At 36.2% G+C, this 26032-nt stretch overlaps 1 protein-coding gene across 2 annotated transcripts in view; it reads right to left on the reverse strand.

The window, feature by feature from the left end:
- LOC122401933 (glutamate receptor 1-like) overlaps positions 1–26032 on the reverse strand; it is a 458535-nt gene that overhangs the window by 171366 nt on the left and 261137 nt on the right. For both annotated transcript variants that reach the window (XM_043404374.1, XM_043404373.1), the window contains exon 2: positions 15927–16079. In XM_043404374.1, the coding sequence (XP_043260309.1) occupies positions 15927–16079 (153 nt within the window). The remainder of the gene's footprint in view (positions 1–15926; positions 16080–26032) is intronic.

Consider the following 26032-nt stretch of genomic DNA (forward strand, 5'->3'; position numbering starts at 1 on the left):
CAAATTCATGGACCTGCTGTTTTCTGAATAGTCTTGCTGTTAATGTGACAAAATCTGTGATGCCACAGAGCACTGTCCTTCACAGCCACATTGTTTGATTCTGGTTGTTCATGTGTACTTACTTCTGTTATTTCTTTGGCTCTTCTCTCTATCTGTGAAACAGACATTAAGTTCTTCCTAATGTGTGGGACAAAATAAACGTTATGCAATGTTATGAATTGCGTTTGGTTGCCAACACAGGTTTTGACTACTATTTTTCCAATCCCTTTGGCTTTTAGCATAGCTCTTTCTTCACCAATTTCTGCAGCAGTGTTGATTGGTTCGGGGTGAATCTCTTTGAATGTCTGAAACCAATTTCTATGTTTGCAGACATGGTGCGTACACCCTCTGTCTAGTAACCAAGTGTTTTCCATGTCAATATTGTTTAGCGAAACTAAGAATCCTTCTTTATTGCTACATCTTGGGTGGGTTATTATTATTAGCAATTCTTTATGTCATGCCCTTGTTTCTTGCAATGCGAACAGAATGTAGTCTTTGGTCTATTGAATGTTGTTGTATTTCTATATGGTAATTGTTTGACTCCTCTTGAATGGAATGCCTCTTTGCAATCCATATCCTCTCCTATGTTCCTGGTTTTACGTCTGTCAAACTCAGTCAGCAGCACTTTTAAATTGCTTAAATTAAATTAAGAAGCACGTTAAATTGTAAATAAAACAGTATAGAAGGTATCAAATATTATATTCTTTTAATGATTTAGAGAAAACCTTAAGTGTCCCTAGTAAGGGGAACTCACCCTATCACTTTTCTCGTAATCTGTAATACGAATGAATTACCTCTGTTGTGTTTCTATGTATTTTAAGAGGAATACAGATTAAATTTCATTGCGAAACATATGCAAGGGAACGAAATGTTTATTCATCTGTGTCTATACTGGGAAATGAAAAGCAAATATAATTAATGTATCTTTCATAAGACACAATATTACTCGTTCGTAGAGTAGAATCTCATTCGCTAATGAAGTTGGAAATTTTTATATTTTTCATTATGTGTTTTCATAGGAAACTGTTCGTGTTATATTGCGAGACGGAATCCGTTAACAGTTCGGATTTGCACACGGCGTGCAATGCAATCGCCCGCGATCGCCGATTATTTGAACTCACTTCCTCTAGAGAAACATCTCTAATTAATTAGTAATGTCAGAATTAAAATACAATGGAAAATATAAATAACAATTTCCGTTAGACGGTGATTTAACTATAAAATTAAATAACGTTTACGACGAATACTTTTTTCCAGAATTTCTGTCGGTTAAATGCTTTTTCTAACCATGGTCTCGAAAATAAGAACAATTTCACTTATCTTTCTTTTAGTGTTTTACGTTTCAAAAATTATTATATGTTTAAATAATTTCGTTTGCTCGAAATAGTTCGTAGTATATCACGGTGGTTAATTACAATAATTTTTGGTGAATAGACCTACCCCCGATATCCTACCCACTTTCTAGAAAAAAATTCGATACTGGCGGAACTTTAAACGTTAATAACTTTTTAACGAAGTCTCCATCAACAAATTAATATTTTTGATTTTCGTCTTAATTTGGCCTGCAGAATCTCCTATTAAAATTTTTCCCAGGGGTGGCCGAACAACCTGTATAGAATCGAATGCATGTTAACGTAGGTTTTAAATTTGAATGTTATACCATTCATGTCAATTTGCATCACAATGAAAACGAATGTTACAGCATTCGTGTCCGCGTGTGGGTTAATATTGAAACTAAGAAATCTACGGAACGTGAACGACCAAACGGTTGGCACGATTCATTGTTTCCCGCGGGATCGTTGGTAAATTTAAAGAAAAACGTGATCGTCGGACGAGCCGGAGCACGTCCGTATTCCATGGAAGCTCCGCTCGAAAATACGACCCGCTAAACGTAACGAGTGATCGTAGTCGAGGAAAGTAACTAACCGAGGTACGGATGGTTCGAGCTGGGAACGCATTCGGAATTTATCGAGTCCACTCGATGGAGAATTAATCGACGACGGTGGTTCGTCGGTGCTCCGGGCAATCTCAAAGAAACGCGAACGAGCCGGAAGTACAAACGATCGGAAGTAATCCCCCGGGACAGGGGCGGGGATGGCTGCCGGGGCAGGTGAGATTTCACGGTTAAAAGGAACGACCGTCCTGGCGGATAGGTAAGTATTGCTGGCGAACTTTTAAACAGTCTCGGTGTTTCGTAATCTAATTCGAAAGTTTTAAATCGAAAGCGCGATGAGTCGACGCGACGGCCGGCGTCGCGACGCGAGCGTTTGCGGTTCCTTTCCTACGGGACGTAAATCTGACGCGCAGTCGGAATCGCGAAAAGTCGTGAATTCATTCGCTAATACCATGGAAGATTTGGGTAATCCTTCTCTATCTCTTCCCGCCTTCCATTTGCGCGTTTGCATTCGAGGTTGCCACGTTCCAGAAAGGGTCCCTAACAACCGTCTTATGTATTCAAGTGGATTATAATATGTACTGTTCCTTTTTGGGAGAAAATAAGAGTCGGGCATACCAAACAATATAAAATCTTCCTGGAATTTTGCGAATAACACCATCGCGCATACAGTCAGTCCCATAAGTATTCGTACCCTCGTTGCTTGTAAGAGAAATTTGTTGAAATCAAAGGATGCATTTAAAGTTTTGCAATTAATTTTTTATTTTAAATGAACACATGTATAAAGTTTATTTATGCCAAATTATGATAAACCTGATTAACTAATAACAAAAATATATTGATTTTACTCTGCGTAGTACATAATAGCAGTCCAAAAAAGTATTCGTACCGATGTAGATTTTGTCAAAAAATCGCATACTGTTGAGGGGTTGAGCAAAATAATTTAAATTTTGTGAAAGAAACTTTCTGAGATGCTCAACTTCACACGTCAACTTTAATGACTAATATACGTTAATCACAATCAGTCGAATATTTTAACAGCCAATAACTATTTATTCTTCGTCGGATAGCCGAAATGTACAAAGTCTAGAATATAATATTGAAGAGTTATTTCTAAATGTCAATTTTGATCTGCTATTTGGCAGTCAATGTGTTAAGCAAAATAGAATAGTATACGTTTGACAGTGGTTTCAGGGAATATTACTGTATAGACTCATTCTTTCTTATGATTAACATACTGATTGCGAGTGAGAATGACTGGTACAACCGGACAGAGAATGATTCTACGTAGAAAACTAGGTTAAAAAGGACGAATATTATTTTTTTCGTTCGAGCCTTCGTTTTCGAAATAAGTAAATTTGGAAATTTGAGGGGCACACGTACGATTTAACACGTTTCGGCTGGCGCGTCTGACCATTAATCTGTTTTTCTACTTGCACTGAAGTCTATGTCTTCAAAGTCGGTTTTCTCGAAAACGTGGCCTCAAACGAAAAAATATTAATATACTTTTCTATTTATTTTTACATGTAGAATTATTCTGTGCTAGTTTGTTCCATTCGTCTCACCCCACCTGCTACGTAACACATTTCTCTTCTTCTTCCTTGGACCTAACGGTTGAAGCATACTAGACTTGATCTTGTCCATAAATTATGTTTAAAATATTGGTGACATAGTTGTCACAATCTGTATAATTTACACAAGACTAGTTAAAAAATTCTACGTCGAATCCAGCTTGACATAGGGCCGCAAAGGGTCAAAAAACAAGAACGATCGCTTGATCTCGATCGACAGACAACTATTTCATTTACAAAAGGGGATGTGTAGGTCTTGCAGTGCTATCATAGTACTAAATATATACTTGAACCGATTTTTAAACGAAAAATAGAATCAAAGAACGTCAGTTTACACGCCACGAATTCCAGTCACGTAGACTCGTGTTCCTGGTTCATTCATTCAATTCCATTTTGTCGTTCGGTTGGCGTCTCCGTCGCGTTTCGTAGCAAAAAGCCCGTGATAAATTTTTGTCACCTGCCGACAGCGAACGCATTACGGGCCAAAAGTCCGAAAGTTCGTTATTCCAGGCACAGTATTAGATTCCTTTTCGCGCAAGACAGTTTCCATTAGCGATTGCAGCCGCGAGACGATGGGGTACCATCATTTGATGTCCGCTTCTGGCTGGCTGAAAGGGTCGTGGCCAACCATTCCATGGCGATGACAACGCCGGACAAACGCTATTTGTTTGGACCACGTTCGCGATGCTTTCTGGTTAGCTGGGATTGTGTCATTTCCGATTGTCGTTTCTCATGGAAAGAAGCGCGACGTCGCGCACCTGGCTGGTGTAAAGAGGTGCACGCAGTGCACGGGCATATATTATTCTCGAGATTGAGGGGCACGCTGACAGCGGTCCAATCTCTCCTGAAATTGACTCGCGCGCAGTTTCGTGCTACGAAAAATTACACGTCGCGTATTATTCGACCGATAGTAACAAAATTTCCGAGACGTTTCTCGTACGGCCATTGTAAACAGTGGCTCGAGTAGAAATTGTGTTTGTCTCGGAAAATACTTGACTGTGCTAACATCATAAAATCTGTTACAACGCGAAATAACAATTAGGATTTATTCTGTGTTGCAGCGTAACAGTAAATTCATAAAGCCAGCGGATGTAGAGTCGCACCTTTCCTACAATCAAGTTGTGCCTATAACCAAGTGTCCCTGAGGCGGCTATTTAATTATTACATTCATTCGAATCTGCATGGCCCTCCAAATCCAGTCACTCTATGACTTTACTACCTGCAATAACATCGGAAACCGGTGCCAGATGTTTTATGGCGAGTCAGGTGTCGCAGGACACATCTGGGCACCAAACGCTGACCAGACGAGGGAAAATTATTAAAAATAACAGTTACGCGCCGTCTCCCATCGGCCAGCTTTGCCTCCAAACTGATTGGCCGGCATATTAGCAATTTTAAACCAATCTAAGACCAATGCTTCCTCCCATGGCCTTGGGTACGCTCAGGTACGACTTTTCACCAAGGAGTTAAAAAAATTAATTCTCAAGCTTAAATGTCAAAGAAAATAAAGCTAGATAGGTCCCTTGAATTTTAACGGGTCTGTGAAAATAAATTCAATAACAAATTATGGGTATGCTAGTTTCCAGTTGTCTATAAACAAAACTTAATTTCCCTTGTAATTTGAGGAGTTTGGTCTGGCAGTCAACATGTTAAAGGGGAAAACCACTGTGACGAATTGAAAAATCGCAAAGGAATATACGACCAATACTCTACCCTTGGCACAAATGCTACAAAAAATTCACCTTCTACTCAAAGAGCGAAGCATAAAAAACATGTGCAAATAATCTTGGATTCATTCTTTGCAGAGAAGACCAACGAGTTCTACAAGAAAGGAACCCTTCAGAAAGATGCAAAATATGGAAAAAAAATGGAAAATACGTGGTTGATTAAACTTACACGTAACTGCTGAAATAAATGATTGCATAAGGAATTGAACCTAACCCAAACCTGGAGTTACGTTCGTCTACATAATACGTTTTCTAACGTTGATGAATGCTCGATGGGAAGGTATGAGACGCAGTATCTAAAAATTCAGCGAATCGTCGCGCGGAGCGATGCTGCTCGGCGTGTTTGTTTGCCTCCAACGCGACACGCGGCTTCCGTCCCGATCTGGAGGCGTCAGCAGCATCTCGGAACCAGAAGTCATAATCCCACGCTCGCGTCTCCCTGGCAAAGATAGTCGGGCAAAGAGGGTATACCGTCGGCGTGGTCGCTTTTTGTCATCCTCCCGACGTCTCGGTTGCGGTGACGGCAGACCAATGTCTGCTTCGGGATAAACCGCGCGGGAATTGAACCTCGGGATTCGTCTCGTGTCTGGCGCACCAGCCCGCTGGTACACGACCAAGAAGAGGAGAGAGAAATGGTGTGTGTGCGCACGTGTAAAAGCATAGCGAGTGGTGGGCGAAGCAGCCGACGAGAATGGGAAAGAAAACGGGGAATGGAAGAAGGAAAGAGAAACGGTGGAAGTGTATAGTGGAAAAAAGGCGGGAAATACCCTCGGGAGCCCTCGGCAGATTTATGCCGCTCCTGGCTGGTTGGCTCGCTGGCTGGGAACCCAGCACCCTATATACTTTCATCCTTCTCCCTGGCCGCGGGGGTTACCTCCTAACCAAAGGATCCTGCAGGATATTATACGATATGCACCGAAAGTTGATAGACGGCTATTACGTTCCGCTAACACGAGCATACTACGTTCCGGAGGCTTTCTCCGTCTCTTTTTCTCAGTGATTTCTCGCTACGTTCAGTTTCACGATGTGATTTTTCGGTGGGAAAGTTCCCTCGGTTCTCGCGTCTATCGTCCACAACCAGCCGTTTCTCAGGATTCTTTCTCGTCTGGGAGTTTTTGTTCTTCGTTCGTCCGCGTGATATTCTACGCGAGAATCTTTTCTGCTTCTGCGATTTCCGGTCGATCTTATCGGACCACAAGCTTGCTTCCTGGGACACCGTTTACCTCTGCGATCCGAATTATGTTTTGCGTTTCGGAGGTATGTATACTGAGGAGTATAACTATAGCACTATTACGATTTTCGAGAGTTTCGGAGTATTGATTAATAATTTCTAAATGTTAGTAGTATTACGCAAATCAAGCTAAAATGAAATTATTTTAATGAAAAAAGGGCAAGCATAACATTTATTTAAAACAATAACATAGTGCTAGTTTTATGGCACACCAGTCGTATGATCAATAGGATGTGCTGAAACTACTTTGGGTATGCAGCGTCAAAGTAAATGTGAAAATAAACATAGAAGACAGCAAAAATTATAGTAGCTGGTGTAGTCGTTGGATAGAGGATGAAATCCCCTTTAAAATGAGCGTTCGAACAAGTCGATAGCTCAATTAGTTCCGGAAATATAAGGGTTCGAAGCGTTTGTTTACATTCTTACTACGGCCTTGTAAAGGTCGTTGACCGCACGTGCTCGTAGTAACTAGGTTACTCGGTTACGTACGAGACAAAGAGATACGACGCGACATGTTAGACGAAGACGGAGATAGTGAAATTAAGAAAAATACCAGTTTACATAAATTACGATATCTCGAAAACGGAAAATCGGATCGACAAAATCCAAAAGCCATTTTAGAAAGGAAGGTTTACCGCTGCTAACGGCGGTTTAATTTGTAATGAAACATTAGTAGTTTCGGAACTGTACACGTCCAAAGTTTTAGTATTTTTAATACGCATTGCTATAGGCTTTTGTACGGCAAACCATGAGAGATAGTGAAAAGTGAAAAATTACCCTTTTATATAAATTGCGATATCTCCAAAACGGGAAATCGGATCGCCAAAAACCAAAAGCCATTTTAAAGGAGAAGGTTTGCCGCTTCCAACGGTGGCTCAATTATGGAGAAAACATCTGTCCAGTTTTCAACAAAAATATATAAATCATTCAATCGGTCAAATGACCGGTTGTGGTAGGCAAGAGAGACTAGATATATTTCTCAGAAAACCAACAATAGGAATAGAAGTGAATATTGTAAAATTCATTGTACGTATACTATGAGAAAAGTCGTGAAGTTAAATGGCGCTAAAATAATACTGTGTGTTAGAATTTCTAAACGAAATTTTAAATACGGTCATTTGACTGGTCGCGGTAGGTTTAGTGTTAATCAACGGAGTCCTAAAACTATTTCGTTATGTCTTTGTAGTGTCGAGGCAAACGCCAAATTGGTGCTTTTGTGAAAATATAAAATTAATATTTCGCGACGCAACACGAACCATAAACTCGAGCGATCGAATGAGCTTGAACGTATTAAAAAATAAATTATAAGAAGCTTACTTCGCGTCGCGAATTCGCCAAAAACAGATACTAGTAAACGGATAAATATAGAATACACGCTTCAATTACCACAAGTATCTCCTATTTTCGTAGAAGAATGGCTTCCACCGGCAGCTGAATCTAACCACCGTTAACGTTCTTCGGACTGAAGTTCGATGTGCCGTGGAACGCAGCCGCGCAAAAATCGGTTTTCGTTACGCGAATCTGCGCTACGCGACTTTCTCGTTGCGAATCTCACCATAACGGCGAGCGCATTATCGTATTACGTTTCGCTCGACGAGACGCGAGCAACGCAAATGAGGACTTATGTTCAGCTCCCCGGCTTCTATCTACCGTAATTTTTTAAAAAGAAAGAAGAAAGAAGGAAGAACGAATTCGCACCGGAGCCAATTACAAAATAGGACGTATTTGGTACAGCGTTTGGACAAACGTATAAACTATACGATGTGCACAACCGTCCAATGTACAACAAGTATTTCGAAATTATTCCAAGTAGCTTAACGGTACAACGATTTAAACGAATCGGTTGCCGAGCTCGGATTCTCCTGGTCACATTTCTACTTCGCGATTGGTGGTTTATAATATCGTTGCTATCGATCAAAATTTGACGTTGAATTTATGCATTTCTCGGCTATTTTTAGGCGCTCTGAGTCTACAAATGCGAAAAACTCGATTACAAAGTTCCGAATGTACGAAAGTATTCGACAGATGACATATTAATAATTAACATGGACATGGATCGTACTGCGTAACGGATATTTTAAAATTGCCATGTGAACGTGTAATGATAAAACGTGCAAATTTTATTGAAATCAAATTACGCAAAAGTATCCAAAACACAGACATACCCCGAAATTCTACGCAGTTTCGAGAAAAAAATTCATTACCAAAACTTTCATGCCTGACCATACCATTGATATGTTTCACTGAAATTTGATGCGTATGTTTAAAACATCATAACTTCTGAACGGATTGGAGAATTTTAATGTTTCAAAAGGCAAACGACGCGTATTTTAGTGGAGAACATGTAGGAATTCCAAAAATATTCGGAAAGTTGTTCCTTGTCACCGCAAAGTTAAAAAAACGCCATAAAAATGGTCAAATTTTCAAACGGCCATAACTCTTACAATAGTCAATGGATCTCATTGAAATTTAGTCTGAAAGTAGAGCTCGTGGATACCCACAAAAAAGTATTAGACAAAATTTCCGTACAGCGCCAAAAAAATTTATTAAAAATCAAAAACGAATTTTTAAGAAAAATCGACAGGGGGTAGATGCCTAAACTCGGCGAAAAAAAAAATTTCGAATCGTTCTAAAAAAATTATTTCTAGGTTCTGGGGTTAAATACAACCATTTTTGGTGAATACAGATACCCCCGAAATTCCGCGCAGTTTCAAGAAAAAAATTCGAGTACGTGTTGAAATTTTTCTGTGAAGTTAAAAAATTTCAAATCGTACTGGAAAAAATATTTTCAGTTGCAGGAGTTCATTACAAGCAGTTTGGTTGAATAGACATATTCCCGAATTCCTACACAGTTTCGAGAAAAAAATTCCCGAAAAAATAATTACCGAAATTATAATTTCTGGCCAGATATGCCTGCCCGAATTTTCATGCGAATCTTTAAAACATCATAACTCCTGAACGGATTGGAGGATTTCAATGTTCCAAACGGCAAACAACGCGTACTTTGGTCAAGAATATGTAGGCATTCTAACAATATTGAAGAAGTTGTTCCTTGACCCCGTAAAATGCGAAAAAACCCGGGAGACGTCTCGACTTGAGTGACAAGTCATAAAAGCAGGCCCGAAAAGTAAGAAACATGGAAAATATTGTCCATCACGGTCCAAGTTTTCCGCATCGAGGATGGAGTCGTTAATAATTTGGATGGTTAGGTTATAATACAGTTCCAAATACTTTAACATAATATGGAATGAGTAATTTCAATTAATATTAATTATATGAAAACACCTTACTTTTGATAAGTACGAATTCTTAACCAATTTTCTAAAAGTAATAATATAAATATTGGTGGTCAACATGATCAACCTAATATTTAAGACAATAATGTAAACAAATATCGGATTTTAACTATGTTACATCGCTTTAAAAAATCTGAAAAAATTAACACATTAATAACCATAACAAGGTTGAAAAACAGTACAAATACTGGCACTCGGCACTCGGTAATTTCAATATAAAATCGGCATGTCAAAACTTTTCTAATTGTTTAAAATTCCGTATTGCAACCAAACATTCTGGAAAAATTCAGATATGTGTACGCTTCCGCGTAGAATATCCATGATTTTCGTCACAATTTTGTATTGGATATAACAAAAGAGATGGAGCTTAAACTGTAAATTACGTTTTGCCCTGTAACTACCCTAATAATCCAAGTAGTGGTAGCGGGTTAATATTCGGCTAAAAATTTGTTCTTTTGAAGGGACTATCCATTGATATGTCCAAAGTTGAATTTGGTTTGGGGTCACTTTTACTATGCTTGTCCTTATCCCATGCTTATGATGTACCTTTTACCGAGGCACGGAGCCACTATGGCCGTTTTTGCGCCGAGCAACGAGTCCAAGAAACTCGCGTAAGTTTGTATAGGTATTTCCGTGTTCGTCCTACGCGAAGGAAGCGAGTCGTTTCAGCGAAGCAGCGAGTGGAAACATTTAAACGGGCCACATCTCGACAATAGATATGGCGGGGCAGCAACATGGCTTACCAAGGGATTATAACAACGGGGTTTTGATCCGAGCAAACCGACTAGCATTAATACAATTAGCGGAGCTTCCCTAAGTACCGTAACGTGCCGCGGGGTCGGTTTGCCTCTTGGACTTGGCCCAAATATTCGCGATTCCGGAGCCAAGCCATCGCGAGCCGACCTGTCCACGAATTCTATTACCGAATCTCTGCTATCCCAATATGGACTTCCCTGCAATTATCGAGTCGCTTCTTTTTTCCACCAGTGTTACGTGTTATACGGGACGAATAACCTAATAAGCGTGATCGAATCACCCACAGTAATTACGCAGTTATTAGGCCCGCTAAAACCTTGTTTCCAGATATTTTCATTTGAAACTGGCCTTTATTTACGAAGCTGGGATATTGATAACGAACCTATACAGGGTGTCTTAGTATCGGTGGTATGGTATTTCCTAGTCTCCACATACACTCCTCCAAAATCGAACTACATTTTAAGAAGATCGTGCATCAAATTGTAAGGGGATCCTTGTAAGAAAGCTGTAATCTTCGACTTTGTGATGGTTTTAATGAGTTATCGGTTATTCGATGGTCAACAATGGTTGGATTATGGTTCCAAATGGTTAACAATGAGGTTGACATCAAGATCAGCAATCCAGTAAAGACCAAAAATATGCCATGAGCTAGGACCAATGAAATACATTCAGTATTGTAACAATTATGGTCGCTTGAAAATTGAACCATTTTTATAAGGGGTTTCTTACTTTACGGGTTTAAGGAACGACTTTTCGAACATTCTAAGAATTTCTAAATATTCTTCACCAAAATACGTGTTGTTTGCATTTCGAATCATTAAAATCCTCCAATCTGTTCAGGAGTTATGATTTCTTAAACATACGCATGAAATTTCGGGGAAAAATTTCTGGCTACAAATTATATTTCCAGTAATGAATTTTTTTCTCGATGTTGAGTAGGATTTCGGAGGTATGTGTTTTCACAAAAAATAATTGTAATTCATTCCTGCAGCCAAAAATAATTTTTTTAAAATGATTTGAAATTGTTTAATTTGTCGACTTTTCTTAAACACTCGTTTTTGATTTTTAATCAATTTGTTTGTCGCTCTACGAAAATGTTAAATACTTTTTTGCAGGTGCCCATGAGCTCTATTTTATAAATAAATTTCAATGTAATACACTTACTATTGTAGGAGTTCTGATCGTTTAAAGATTGAACCATTTTTATGGGGGTTTTCTTACTTTACAGGGTTAAGGAACGATTTTTCGAACATTCTAAGAATTTCTAAATATTTTTCACCAAAATACGTGTTGTTTGCATTTCGAAACATTAAAATCCTCCAATCTGTTCAGGAGTTATGATTTCTTAAACATATGTATGAAATTTCGGGGGAAAATTTCTGACTACAAATTATATTTCCAGTAATGAATTTTTTTCTCGATGTTGAGTAGGATTTCGGAGGCATGTGTTTTCCCAAATATATTTGCAATTCATCCCTGCATTCAAAAATAATTTTTTCACAATGATTTGGAATTTTTTAATTTAGTCAAAAAATTTGTGCAACTTTCCTCTGTCAATTTTTTAAACACCACCATGGGTAATGTAGTAATACAATTTATTAATAAAAAATAAAATATATAAAATTCCTATGCTTTATTCGTCAACTGTTTAGTATCGACGTCACCGCTGGCTGGTTTAATGAAGAATTGTCGGAATAAGTATGCCGGTTATTCGGACATTCCGGATAACCGGGTGCCGAATAATCGGAACTCTGCTGTACTTTCGATTTGTATAGAATTTTTTATGAAGAAAATTATTTTTTTCTGATTAATCACGTCCACGCTCTTATCGAACATACTATAAAACAAAGAATCGATTTTTCAAAATATTCACTGTAAAATACCCTCTCAAGTGTTAGCATTTTAATTCTTACATTTCTCGTATTGCAAATGCCCAATGCATTTATGTTACTCTGTTTTTGGTAGCAGCCATAGCGATCGAGCCAAATAACGGAATCTGTTAACGTTAGAATAGGAAAGCTACAGTCGCTTTGTTGGACGGAACTCCTGTAAGGGTTTCATCGATGACAAAACACCGATACCTTTGGCACCCAGGTGCCTATTCGTTTACGGTTTAGAATGGACTCGATCAGCTTCAAAGGCAATTCCAGAACAGCTCGATCGGTTGACACCCCTTGGTTGGAAAGCGTCAAACGATCCTGCGGATGGCCGGCTAACTCGTTCGCGTTTCGAATCTACGCGTTTCACGACAAAGTGAACAATAGCCGTGCAGAATCCACAGACGGTGACAGGAAAGTGTTTGGGATCAATTTCGTGTCGAGATTCTGAACTTAAGTATCGTCCATGTTCGCGCGATGTTGATCAATATTTCTTTTCGTTCCTCTTGCTTTTAACTGTACGCTTGTCGAGCTGAGTCAATTTTAACTCATACTTTTTTTATACCAGAAATGGGGTAAATATATACAAAAATATATTTTGAGTACTTAAATATTTTGCTACAAGCTTTTACTAAAGTTAAGATTTATTAAAAGGAACCATTCAAACTAAATCGGTTGTTTACCCCACGATGATAGCATAGCACTATTTGTTTGAAGACGGGATAAAAATTGTCGCGCTTGTCTCATTTGATATTTATTTATTTCGTGAAATAAATGTCTATGTATCTGAATTTTTAAATAAATAAACGAACGCGTTTCACCGTAAAGAAATATACAAATCAAGTCCCATATCGTTTCTAAATACGATAAATCAAAAATCGAATTCGCGTTTAAACAAATTTTCGAAGTTTATCGAATCTGGAAACCCACTTTCAATAAATTCCAATAAAAATATCGTAACTCGATGCCAAAGGTTTTTCACTATTTCAACGGCCCATATTTCGTTTACTAAATCGATACGTTTCGTTTACTAAATTCATTCGAAGTTACAAATCGCAGCGTATTTACTTCAAACGAAATAAATGCACACCTTTCGGAATTCAAATACCGTTTTGTAAAGTTTTTAAAATTCTTCGATCATTCGGTGCACAAAATAGGCTAAATATTGGAAGAGTCGGAATATGGAAAAATCTGAAATTCGGTTTGCGAAATTTTGTGGTGTATCGTCTTAATTAGTGTCATTTTGTATAACTTTGGAAGAAATACAGGATGTTCGGCCAACCCTGGGAAAAATTTTAATGGGAGATTCCAGAGGCCAAAATGAGACTAAAATCAAGAATACTAATTTGTTAATGGAGACTTCGTTAAAAAGTTATTAACGTTTAAAGTTTCGTTCGTACTGATTTTTTTCTCGAAAGTGCATAGGATTTTGAGGGTATGTTTATTCATCAAAAATAATTGTAATTGGTCCCCGCAATCGAAAATAATTTTTTCAGAACGATTTGAAATTTTTTTTTCGCCGAAAAATTTAGGCACCTATCCTGTCGATTTATCTTAAAAATTTGTTTAACGCTCTACAAAAAAGTTGTCTAATACTTTTTTGTAGGCACCTATGGGATCTGCTTCAGAAAAAAGTTTCATTGAAATATATTCACTATTGTAGAAGTTATGGACGTTTCAAGATTGGACCATTTTTACGGTGTTTTTTCGCATTTTACGGGGTCAAGGAACAACTTCTTCAGTATTGTTAGAGTGTCTACACATTCTTGACCAAAATACGCGTTGTTTGCTGTTTCGAACATTGAAATCCTCCAATCCGTTCAGGAGTTATGATGTTTTAAAGATTCGCATGAAAATTCGTACAGTCATACCTGGCCAGAAATTATAATTTCGGTAATTATTTTTTCGGGAATTTTTTTCTCGAAACTGTGTAGGATTTCGGGAATATGTCTATTCAACCAAGATGCTTGTAATTGACCCCTGCAACTGAAAATATTTTTTCCAGACCGATTTGGACTCTTTCAATTCCACCGAAAAGTTTTAACACCTACGCGAATTTTTTTCTCGAAACTGCGTGGGAGTTCGGGGGTATGTGTATTCACCAAAAATGATTGTAATTCACCCCTGCAACTAGACATAATTTTTTTAGTATGATTTGAAATTTTTTAATTTCGTCTAAAAATTTCAGTACCTACTCGAATTTTTGTCTCGAAAGTGGGTAGGATTTTAGTTGTATGTATATTCACCAAAAATGATTGTAATTGAGCCCCGTAACAAAAATAATTTTTTCAGAATTATTTGAAACTTTTGATTTAATTTTTTAATAACTTTTTAATGAAACATCAGTCAAGAAATTAATATTGTTGATTTTCGTCTTATTTTTGCCTCTAGAATCTCCCATGAAAATTTTTCCCAGGGGATAGCCGAGCACCCTTTATAGTCGAAGTAATTTATTTGTACTAGAATAGTCGATAAAAGTTTCTGTGTCTGAAAGTGACGCTTGAATTCCTACTATTTTATGAGACGGTATATTGGGTCTGATCGATGTACTCGTGTTATCTGTAACATCGTGGATGTAATATCTACGATTGTGGTTCTGTACGATAAGAAGGGCTCCGAGTCGTGTGTCGTACGTGCATGACTTCCGAAGACGAGAAATGGAGGCGCTTCGATAAAGCATCGAGATTAGTATCTCGGTCGTAACAGGGGCGAAACGTTACTTATTTCGTAGCCCACATGCTGCACCGATTCCGGACGTGCCAGATTCAATGGCGGCTGTGATGCCGCGTTTCCGGCACGTACGAACCTCAGCATTGTTGATCAGGCGTCGTCCCTGATACACGAAAGATACCGGGAACAAAGTAAAATCGATTTCAACCATTCATCGGCAAAATTCCACTACGCGAAAAAAAATTATCGCATAAATAGGAATTCCTTTGCTGACGATACCCTTGACGAAAATACGATTGAACGTTTGAAAGTTTCATTAAGAACAACGTTAATAAGGTTTATCGAGAGCAACTGGTTCTTTTCTCGACTCGAAGACAGTTTGAAAAGAACTTGGACACTAACTCTAATATGGAGGAAGCGTGGAAGCTACGGTGGCTCTAAATCCGTCGTTATGTGCAACCAGTTGTGTTTTTGTTCTTGAATTTTTAGTAATTGAATTATAGAGATGGGATAACTAATTTTCCATTAAGAAATCGATTACGAGAATTGGAGAATTTTCCTCTTAAAAGCGCGACTAAAAGTTTGGGGGGAAAAAAACACATGAAACTATAAGAGAGTCTGAAAAGTAAATACTATATTTTTGTTGCGTTTGGAAATATTTTTATCCAACAGCCTCATGTGATAATGGTTGAATGTTATTACCTAATTTTTAAGGATGAATTTTGCTGAACAATGTTTGAAATTTAGAATAAATTCTTTCAAATTGCTGACCAATGAGTCTTAAAATTATTCTCAAGGCCGAATTTTCTAAAACACGTCGAAACACATAACGAGAATTTCTTGAATTGGTGAAGTTTGTACTTACTTAGCCGGGATAGCTTGTATGCGTCCGCGGTACTAATTACATCTACGAAAGCCTGCAACTCAAACTTCCGACTCGTGGTGTTTTTGTTGTGATTGGACATCGCAAATTTGAACGCTGATTGAACTTCATCGGTGCCCTTCCCGAAAATTCCACCTGCAACCAGAAAAAAGAAACAATACTTTATTCTTCGTTCGATGGGGAAATATTTACAAAACATAAATCAGAGACTTGCATAAAAATTTTGTCAACTGAAATAAACGATGGGCACTAATAAAAAAAATGCAAATTCGCCGGTTAACGACATCGTGGATTATAAGAAATCTATTATCTACCGAATTTTTATTGTTTCTTCGATGTCCATCAACCTTAAAAATGATTGATTAATTTCCTAATTTTATTAAAGGATAAAAGTATGCTGTGGCTTTATTTGAATATTTATTACACACTTTCTAACTTAATCGCTACAAAACAAACAATATAAGATTACATATCAGTTATTCTGTTTGTACAATAAAAGTAGCGATCAAGAAAGCAGAATTGAATCAAAAAGGAAATCAACAATTTTGAGATACTATCAATTAAATGTATTGAAACAAAAGAAGAAATACAAATGTAAGTAAAATTAATTTCATTTCGTGTTGTTCCCATTATACTGTTTTTCGTAAAGTAGTATTAAAGAATATATAAAAGTATAAACGTATTTTCCAAAATATTGAACATTGAATAAAAGTTTTCTGTAACGTCAGAAATGCCAAAATATTTCAAATCTATTTTTATTGTTTTTGAAATACTTTCAAAATTCTCATGACGTGATTCTCTTGAACGATCAGTTCATTTATCTTACATTTAAGTATATTAAGGATATTAACAAAGAAAAGGCGTGGGCCATTAAGAGAAAATATAATCCTAAGTAGTATGAGTTAACGTTTGGTCAGCCTCTGTCGACTCTCGTGTAATTTCATCGATCAATTCGTCATTAATAGTTGGTAATATGTATCCATGTTAATGCTACCTCCTATCCAATAGTTTAGCCTAAACTGCTCCCATTTCATCGATATTATGATAAATTTCTATCTATCACGACCTTTGATATTTCTAACGATTCTATGATTTTTTCATTCCTCGTCCATTGGTTTCTATAACATTATTTTAAATAAATTATAACTTAAAGTAAATATTAAGCTCTGTCATGATTTATTATGACAGATTATGTTAAGTTATCTCAGAAAATATTCCATAAATTTAAACACTTTGCTTAGTCTTGTTATTTTTATACTGTCCGCCGAAATCGAGTAGTGTTAATACATCGTTAGAAAGTCTTTTTGTAAGTGAGGAAAATATATCTTGTATTTGTTTCAATTTTCATTCGCTTATGATCTATTATAATTTCATAATTTGAACTATGAAATTCAGTCAGTGGACTGACAAAATAGTTTACTATTTAATAAAGGTACATTATATCGATCTAATTACTATTTTACAGGTTTGCGGATTCTTCTGCATTCAACAAACTAGAATGAAATTGTAAAATAAAATTGCTTTCGCTATGTTCGGGGACCATAGATTATTAGACTAAAAATGATATTTCGTTATAGTTGAAACTTAATACGCTGAAGGTGTAAGAAATCTGAAATATTTCTACCTTTCCTTACTTTTGTCCCCGCGAGTGTTTATAAAGACCATAATTTTTCCTGTCCAATCGCCCACGCGTTTGAGAATTTCAAAAATGAAAGAACAAGTTGTGGAATGTTTTCTTTTTAACATCGCGAACAAATAACCAGCGGCGTTCCATTGAAATCGTTTTCTTCACGATTATGGACGTAACGCCGCTGAATTTGACTTCCTTTCAAATGTTTCTGTTTCTCTCCAAAATGAGAGAACATTTCACACGGCCGGAAAGACGCACTGCACAACGCTACGTAATATTATTCCAAGATTTTTCTTATTCTTCTCCCGATTTCTTTCGCGCTGCGCCTTCGTTACAGGCACGTTCTGCGTTTCACAATTTCTTTCGCGCTACGAAGTCTGAAAACACTCAAGGAACCGTGTGTCTTTGTACAACGAATCTCGTTGCTTTACAAAATCAATCGTCAAAGACGATTTTCCTAAGAATAAATACCCCTGCAGATCAACGTAATTTTCATTTCTTTTCCGGAGAACGTACAAATTACTCCGCGTGAATGAATTATTGAACAATTCGGATAAGTAGTTTAATAACAGCAGTATTGGAAAACATTAATCTTTTAATTAGCTCTGTAATTTCTACTTCGATTCTGTTTCAAATGGAAATCCAAATAAATTATCAAGAAACATTTCTTGACACCGATGCAAACAAGAATTCTTAGCAGTACCTTTGATTTGAAAAATATCTTTTATCGTACATAATGGCTCGTATAATAGCGATGTTTCTTTGAACGTTTATTACGTTTTTTCCGTGGCTCCCTGCAGACACGATAAAGATAAGTCTAAATGAAGTAATATTTCATTTCACCTGTTCACGAGAGGAAAAGATATCATTAAAGGACATCTGTACTACAATTCTGCAATAATAAATTTGTATTGCAGCTCCGTATTACATTTACTGCCCATTGCAATACTTTTCTAATAGAATGGGACTACACAGAGTAAAATTTCGAAATTAAATAGAGTTCCAGATAATTCCGAGAGCACACTTTAAGTTTTCTTTAAGCTGTTAACGAAAATGTGGATGAACTATTGAATATACAGGGTGTTCGGCCAACGCTGGGAAAAATTTTAATGGGAGGTTATAGAGGACAAAATAAGACGAAACTCAAGAATATCAATTTCTTGATTTAGGCTTCGTTAAAAAGTTATTAAAAAATATCAAATCATTCTAGAAAAATTATTTTCGGTTGTGAGGGTTAATTACTATCATATTTGGTGAATAGACATACCATCGAAATCCTACTCAGTTTCGAAAAAAAAATTCGAGTAAGTGGACAAATTTTTCGACAAAATTAAAAAATTTCAAATCATACTAAAAAAATTATATTTAGTTACAGAGGTCAATTACAAGAATTTTTAGTGAATAGACATACCTCCGAAATCCTACTCAGTTTCGAAAAAAAAATTCGAGTAAGTGGACAAATTTTTCGACAAAATTAAAAAATTTCAAATCATACTAAAAAAATTATATTTAGTTACAGAGGTCAATTACAAGAATTTTTAGTGAATAGACATACCTCCGAAATCCTACTCAGTTTCGAAAAAAAAATTCGAGTAAGTGGACAAATTTTTCGACAAAATTAAAAAATTTCAAATCATACTAAAAAAATTATATTTAGTTACAGAGGTCAATTAGAAGCATTTTTGGTGAAAAGACATACCCCCGAAATCCTACTCAGTTTGGAAACAAAAATTCGAGTAAGTGGACTAATTTTTCGACGAAATTAAAAAATTTCAAATCATACTAAAAAAATTGTATTTAGTTACAGAGGTCAATTACAAGCATTTTTGGTAGATAGACATACCCCCGAAATCCTACTCAGTTTGGAAAAAAAAATTCGAGTAAGTGGACAAATTTTTCGACAAAATTAAAAAGTTTCAAGTCATACTAAAAAAATTGTATTTAGTTACAGAGGTCAATTACAAGCATTTTTGGTGAATAGACATACCCCCCAAATCCTACGTACTTTCGAGAACAAATTTTTTTACCGAAAATATACTGTGTGGCCGGAAATGTTTCTATAACTTTTTAACGAAGCCTCAATCAACAAATTAATATTCTTGATTATCGTCGTATTTTAGCCTCTAGAATCTCCCATTAAAATTTTTCCCATGAGCGGCCGAACTCCTTGTAGATGAATCTATTAAACGCATGTGTGATATGATGGCTCGTAAATAATTTCTAATTAATTACAGCTTCGATAAATTTCTATAAAATTTGAAGATTAAAGAGTTTTAATTTTCGCTCTGAATAAGCTAGTGAAAACGTTTGGAATATAAAAGTGATTAACCGAGTAATTGTGGTTCTTAACTATTGTTTAGTCAAATGTATAATCTGTTCATAAATTGGCATTATGTGTGCGTTATTAGTACACTATTTTGACGTTTTTATCATCTGATATGGTCAAATATACAAACACTGTAAAGGGAATACAATTATGCAGTATAGAAGTATTTGTTTCATTTATCATCACAAAATAAGATGAAATATTTTCACTTCGAATCGAAGAGAATAGCAAATCGCGAAATTTGTCGAAATGGAACTGTAAACACTGTTTAGTACTAAAGACGTTAACGGTTCCCGGTGCAAGTTTGTAATGGTGTAGTTGAGAGAAGTTTGATAAGCTACGACCATGAAGTTGCGCGTCAACAGTCAGCCATTTATGATCTAATGCGTCTCAGATTTTGTTGGTCTGGCGCCACGTAGCTCCAGATACGACAGTTTTCTTGAATATTTATCATAATTTAACAAGGGCAATAGTCACGCTCTTAATTCTCATTTTGTCTCTTTCAAAAAATCTGTGATCATAAAAATTGTAATTTTTTTTAGACTTCTGTTGCATGCAAAATATTGATAAAACTTCGCTTCTTTAAAGGAAGAAAATTCCTTAATAAAGATTTTTAAGCCAGTTGGGGTGAAAATAATATACAATGACAACGATAAACTATTCAATGTTTCATTCCAACGTTCAGTGTTACACACAAATTATAAACTTATAAAAGTTCATAAATGTGTCACAGTGTACTGTCTATTAGAAGTACAAAAAACTAGGAACGAGTCAATGAATACTCTAAAAATGGATAACTTATGAGGAAAGGAATTTAAATTTTGACGAGGTTCTACATCAATCAGATGTAGGTGTATCGAACTGACTATATTGCGTGGGTGGAAAAGTCTTCCAAGGAAACAAGCTCTTTCCAATACATTTTTATTGCTTCAATATTTACGTATGTTTTAAATACTTTCTTAACACGGAAATACAGCATAATAATCGAAGATATTTGTTATATGGAACTACATACTGTGATTGTCCAAAACAATTGTTTTGTTTACTTTAATACTTTAATAAGTTTTCATTGTTTTAATATTTGCGTAGTACTTCCGAAACATTCGAAACAAGTATTCAACGACCATTTCTTACTTCGATCTCGCATGTTTTTCGACGTTCTCGTTACGCTCAGCCGTGAGGCACAGAAAATGATAATCGTCCGTTGTACCAAAAGCGCAGCGGTTCCATGCTTGGAAACAAGCGATCGAACGAAGTCACGCGGCGAAGTACATTTCCTTTCGTACGGAGCGATTCCACGAACTTCGAGCGAGCATAAGGGAACCGGTAATCAAAAAAGGGGAATTCCAGCCAACGATACTTTTAAATACCAATCTGGTACCCCTGTTTATCACTGCTAGCGTTGACAGGTGGGGCGCCGCCGCGCGTCTATTGATTGGTGCCCAGGCTCCCCACCAGCCTCTCACACTCACATCGATTCCCCTTTCTCTGCTTCCTTCCTTTTCGAGCCCTGTCCTTCGTCCTCCACCATCTTCCTTCCACTTCCATTTTTCGTGCCTTTCTTTTACACGCGGTCCTTCGTACGTCTCTTTCGCGCGCTCTTTCCCACCCTTTTTTCGCCGATTGCGCTCAGATATCGCTACCATTCGCTCGCGTTTCCCGATTCTTCTTCGACTCGTTCCCCCCGCGACGTTTTTGACTACTCGATTTTTTGTTAGAAAAAGTACAGCACGTACGGAATACCAATTTAAGACGAGAGATCCAAGCAATAAAATACAGTGAATAACTTTAATATTCGAACACTAAACAATTTTCACTTTGTCGCATAGTAATTTTGTTCACGATAAAGAAAAACAAAATTAATTCTAAATTACATTACTGTATACGATCTAGTTAATAAAAGCATAATTTTTATTTATGCAGGGTGTTCAGCCACGCCTGGGAAAAATTTTAATGGAAAATTCTAGAGACCAAAATAAGACGATTCTTGACTTTTAACTTCGTTAAAAAGTTGTTAAAAAATTTCAAATCATTCTGAAAAAATTATTTTCGGTTGCAGGGGTCAAATACAATCATTTTTGGCCATTATACATCCGAAATCCGCATTTTCACTGCCTGAATTTTCAAAACACCATAACTTCTGAACGGATTGGAGGATTTTAATGTTTCGACAGGCAAACGACGCATATTCTGGTCAAGAATATGTAGAAATTCCAAAAATATTGGAAAAGTTATTACTTGACCTTGTAAAGTAAGAAAAATCCCGTAAAAATTGTTTAATTTTCAAACAGCCATAACTCCTACAATAGTGAATATATTTCAATAAAACTTTTTTCTGAAGTAGATCTTATGGGTACCTACAAAAAAGTAGTAGACAACTTTTCCGTAGGGCGTCAATGAAATTTATTAAAAATAAAAACAAATTTTTAAGAAAAATCGACAGGATCTAAATTTTTCTATAAAATTAAAAAATTTCAAATCGTTCTGAAAAAATTATTTTCAGTTGCGGGGGTCAATTACAATCATTTTTGGTGAATAGACATACCCCCGAAATCCTGCACATTTTCGAGAAAAAAATTCAGTACGGGAGGAACTTTAAACGTTAATAACTTTTTAACGAAGCCTACATCAACGAATTGGTATTCTTGATTTTCGTCTTATTTTGGTCTCTAGAATCTCCCATTAAAATTTTTCTCAGGGGTTGCCGAACACCCTGTATAATGTGATAGACATATATACTTTGTGGTAAAAAGAATTAAGGTGACACTTTGAATCATATTGATAGAATGGCTTGGCACACCCCAGCTAAACAGTTGTCGACTCCTGGTTAAGAGGGATAGCACAAACAAATCATAAAAATAAAGTTTCATTTTTTTCGTATTATAAACGATAATCTATTGTTTCAAAATTTTGTTTACATTTTGAAAATATAAGCGACTACTGCAATTCATTATGTAGTAAGAAAGCCACGTGAAAAAGTGTAATTGTTGTCGATGAATTAGCATTTGGTCATAAGAAAAATAAAGAAGTTTCACAAGTAAATAAATTCTTTGTTTTCTTAAATATTCTTGTAAGATAAAATTAGGTAAAAAATTGTTTCATAGAAAAGCTTATTCCTCTTTTATACATAATAAGAATCCGTATATAAAAACATATATATTTCCTTTTATGAAAATAAGGTTACTCTTTAAATAGTCTTGAAAGCGTTCAACAAATAAAAAATAAATAAAATGTTTGTATTTCTCCCTTGAAACCAAGTAACTTTTGCATTTAACATTTTTTCAAATAATTAATAATGTGTAAAACATTTCACAGATAATACACTACACCCAATTTTCTTTTTTGGAACGATTAAAACCTCCTATTTACACACGGTGATCGGTTATTCTTAAAATCGACGAGGAAGTGATTCCTCATGGTATAGTAAGTTCAAAATATAGAATAAAATTTGTTCTTATAATGCTTCGTTTTCGAGATAATAGTATTTGAAAATATGTCACATACGCGTACGATTGAATACGATTTGGTTGTCACGTCTGATCATTATTCGCTGTTTTTATTTGTCAATGTGCGCGACTCAAACTCTATTACTAGCGACTCCATTATTTTCGAACTCGATTGTTTTGGAAACGAAGTACGATAAAATTTTGTCGTATAAAATATATCGATTTGGCGAAGTTGCAGGTAATGGAAATAGTGATATTTCAATTACAATATATTAAATTATAATCTCTGGAGTAATTCAATCGTAATTTTGCAGAACTCTGGTTGCGGTATGTCAAGTCGAATATTAAACCATTTAATTTAATTCTACGAGTGATTGTGCAGTGATTTCAGGTTAGTTAAGGCAAATAGGTCTACGTGTATGATTTTAGCCTCTTCGTAAAGTCTGTGGTTGCTGATGAACTCGGTAAAATTTGATCACGGTGATCAGAATTTACCTAGACACGCTTTAAGCCTTAGAGTTTAAGATATTTCCGCTGAAAAACTCTCAACTTCTCCATTCTACCGAACCAAATTAAGTATCCATACTTTTATACAATTATCAAATAATTCTATAAAGTAAATACATTTTCCCTCCATATTCTTTGTCGCTGAGTGTATATCCCAATTAGAGAACTTACAAAAATGTAAATTTGCGCAAATTTGAACCTTCCAAACCCAAACAGCTACTACAATGGCTCCGAATCTACATATTTTTTAATAAGATTTACGTTACTTACGTATACAATTTTTTGGTACAAAACGCGCCAGGTTCTAATGAAATATCGCTGGCGGTTCAAAGGTTAATACCAGGTATTTACGAAAACATTGTAATTTCTCCAGCAGTTACTCCCGGTGTAGATTTTCCTCCGCCGATGCCTGTACTTTCGCCATTTCTGTTTTCTATCCACGCGCTTAATTGTTCCCTCGTTCTGTAATTTATTTCGATTCCTTTGTGTTTTTCTTTCGTCATTGCTCGTAGCCTGTTTCCCATCGTTCCTTTGTCCGCACCGTTTCGAGCCAATCAACCGACCGCCCAGCATTCCTCCGCTCCGTGAATTCCTAAAACTCTCGAAATCTCCCATGTGTTTCCCTCTTCTTCTGCTTGTCTTTCGGCTCGCTTTCCGCTCGACAGTCCACCAGTTTCCTCCTCCGCGTATCCCTTATTTAGGAATCTTTTCTCAGTTACCTTAATGTCCTCACAGAGTCCCCTCGGTACTGTTGCGCGCCCAATCAGCATGATTCACCTTAAATCTTATTTGTCATCCTCAACCCGGCACTGGACTAATAGAGACCCTTTATCGAAATTTCTTTTATTTATTACAGTGAGTGAAAAAAGTATTCATACACTAGTCAATTTGAACAAAAACTTTGCAGAACTTTGTTTATTACAAAAGTATGTTAACGAAAACATACATACATATTCTTAGAAATCTCTGGAACAAATGTCATTAACAACAAATTATTTATTTATATTTATTATGAAAATATTAACAAATTTCCAGAAATTGGCGTGAAATATACGTGTAATAAGTATTCGTACACTTCTAATTTTACAACAAAAACTGTAAATTTTAGTACATAAACGTAACAAAAATCAGTCTATTTGCTATTTTAGTATCTAGTGGGATTTCCTTTAGATTGTATAATCGCTTTAAGCCTTTGCGGCATTGAATTTACTAAATTTTTGGTTACAGTACTAGAAATTTTGTTCCATTTCTCTAAAAGTGCATTTTTTAAATCTTGTTTCGAAGAAATGTGATGGTCTCGAATTTTTTCTTCAAGATGACTCCATAAGTGCTCTATCACATTTACGTCTGGAGACTGTGGAGGGATTTTTAATTGCTGCGGCACATTATATAGGATCCACTGACGTGTATTATAAGCATTATGCTTTGGATCATTATCTTGCAAAAATATATAATTGCACTGTAACTGCATTTTATTTGCACTAACCTGAAGATGCTCTTTTAGAATATCGATGTACATTTTGTGATCCATGATACCATCGATAAAATGGAGGGATCCAACCCCGCTTGCACTCATAGAGCCCCAAACTGTGACTGATCCTCCTCCATGCTTTACGGCCGGCTTCAAATTTCTTTTTTCGCACTCGGTATTTTTTTTCCGCCATACTGCACATCGTCCATCTGACCCAAATATGTTAAATTTACTCTCATCAGTAAATATAATACGGTTCCAGTGCTCCATAGGAACATTAACGTACTCTTTCGCGAATTGCAATCGTTTCATTCTATTAATTTCATTTACGAAATATTTCTTACGAGCTACTCTGCCGTGATATCCTCTATCCCGTAAAAAATTACGCACTGTGCTACTGCATACATTAATGTTCAGATCATTTTTAAGTTCAGCTGTGATTTTCACCGCACTTATCTTTGGATTTTGCTTTATTTTTCGAATTATCCATCGGCCGGTATACTCCTTTATTATTCGTTTACGTCCGTTTCTTGGATTATTTTTTACAGTTTTTCGATCGCCATATCTGTCAATGATTCCTTGAATCGTGAACCTCGGTCTATTTAAAACTTTAGAAATTTCACTCAGTGTTTTACACTTGTTATGTAAATTTATAACAATTTTCCTTTCTTCTTCAGAGGTTTCCTTGCGTTTTCGTCCCATTTTACT

The sequence above is a fragment of the Colletes gigas genome, unplaced genomic scaffold (genome assembly GCF_013123115.1).
Source record: "Colletes gigas isolate AHSC1104 unplaced genomic scaffold, ASM1312311v1 Colletes_gigas_Sc00030, whole genome shotgun sequence".
NCBI lineage: Eukaryota > Metazoa > Arthropoda > Insecta > Hymenoptera > Colletidae > Colletes > Colletes gigas.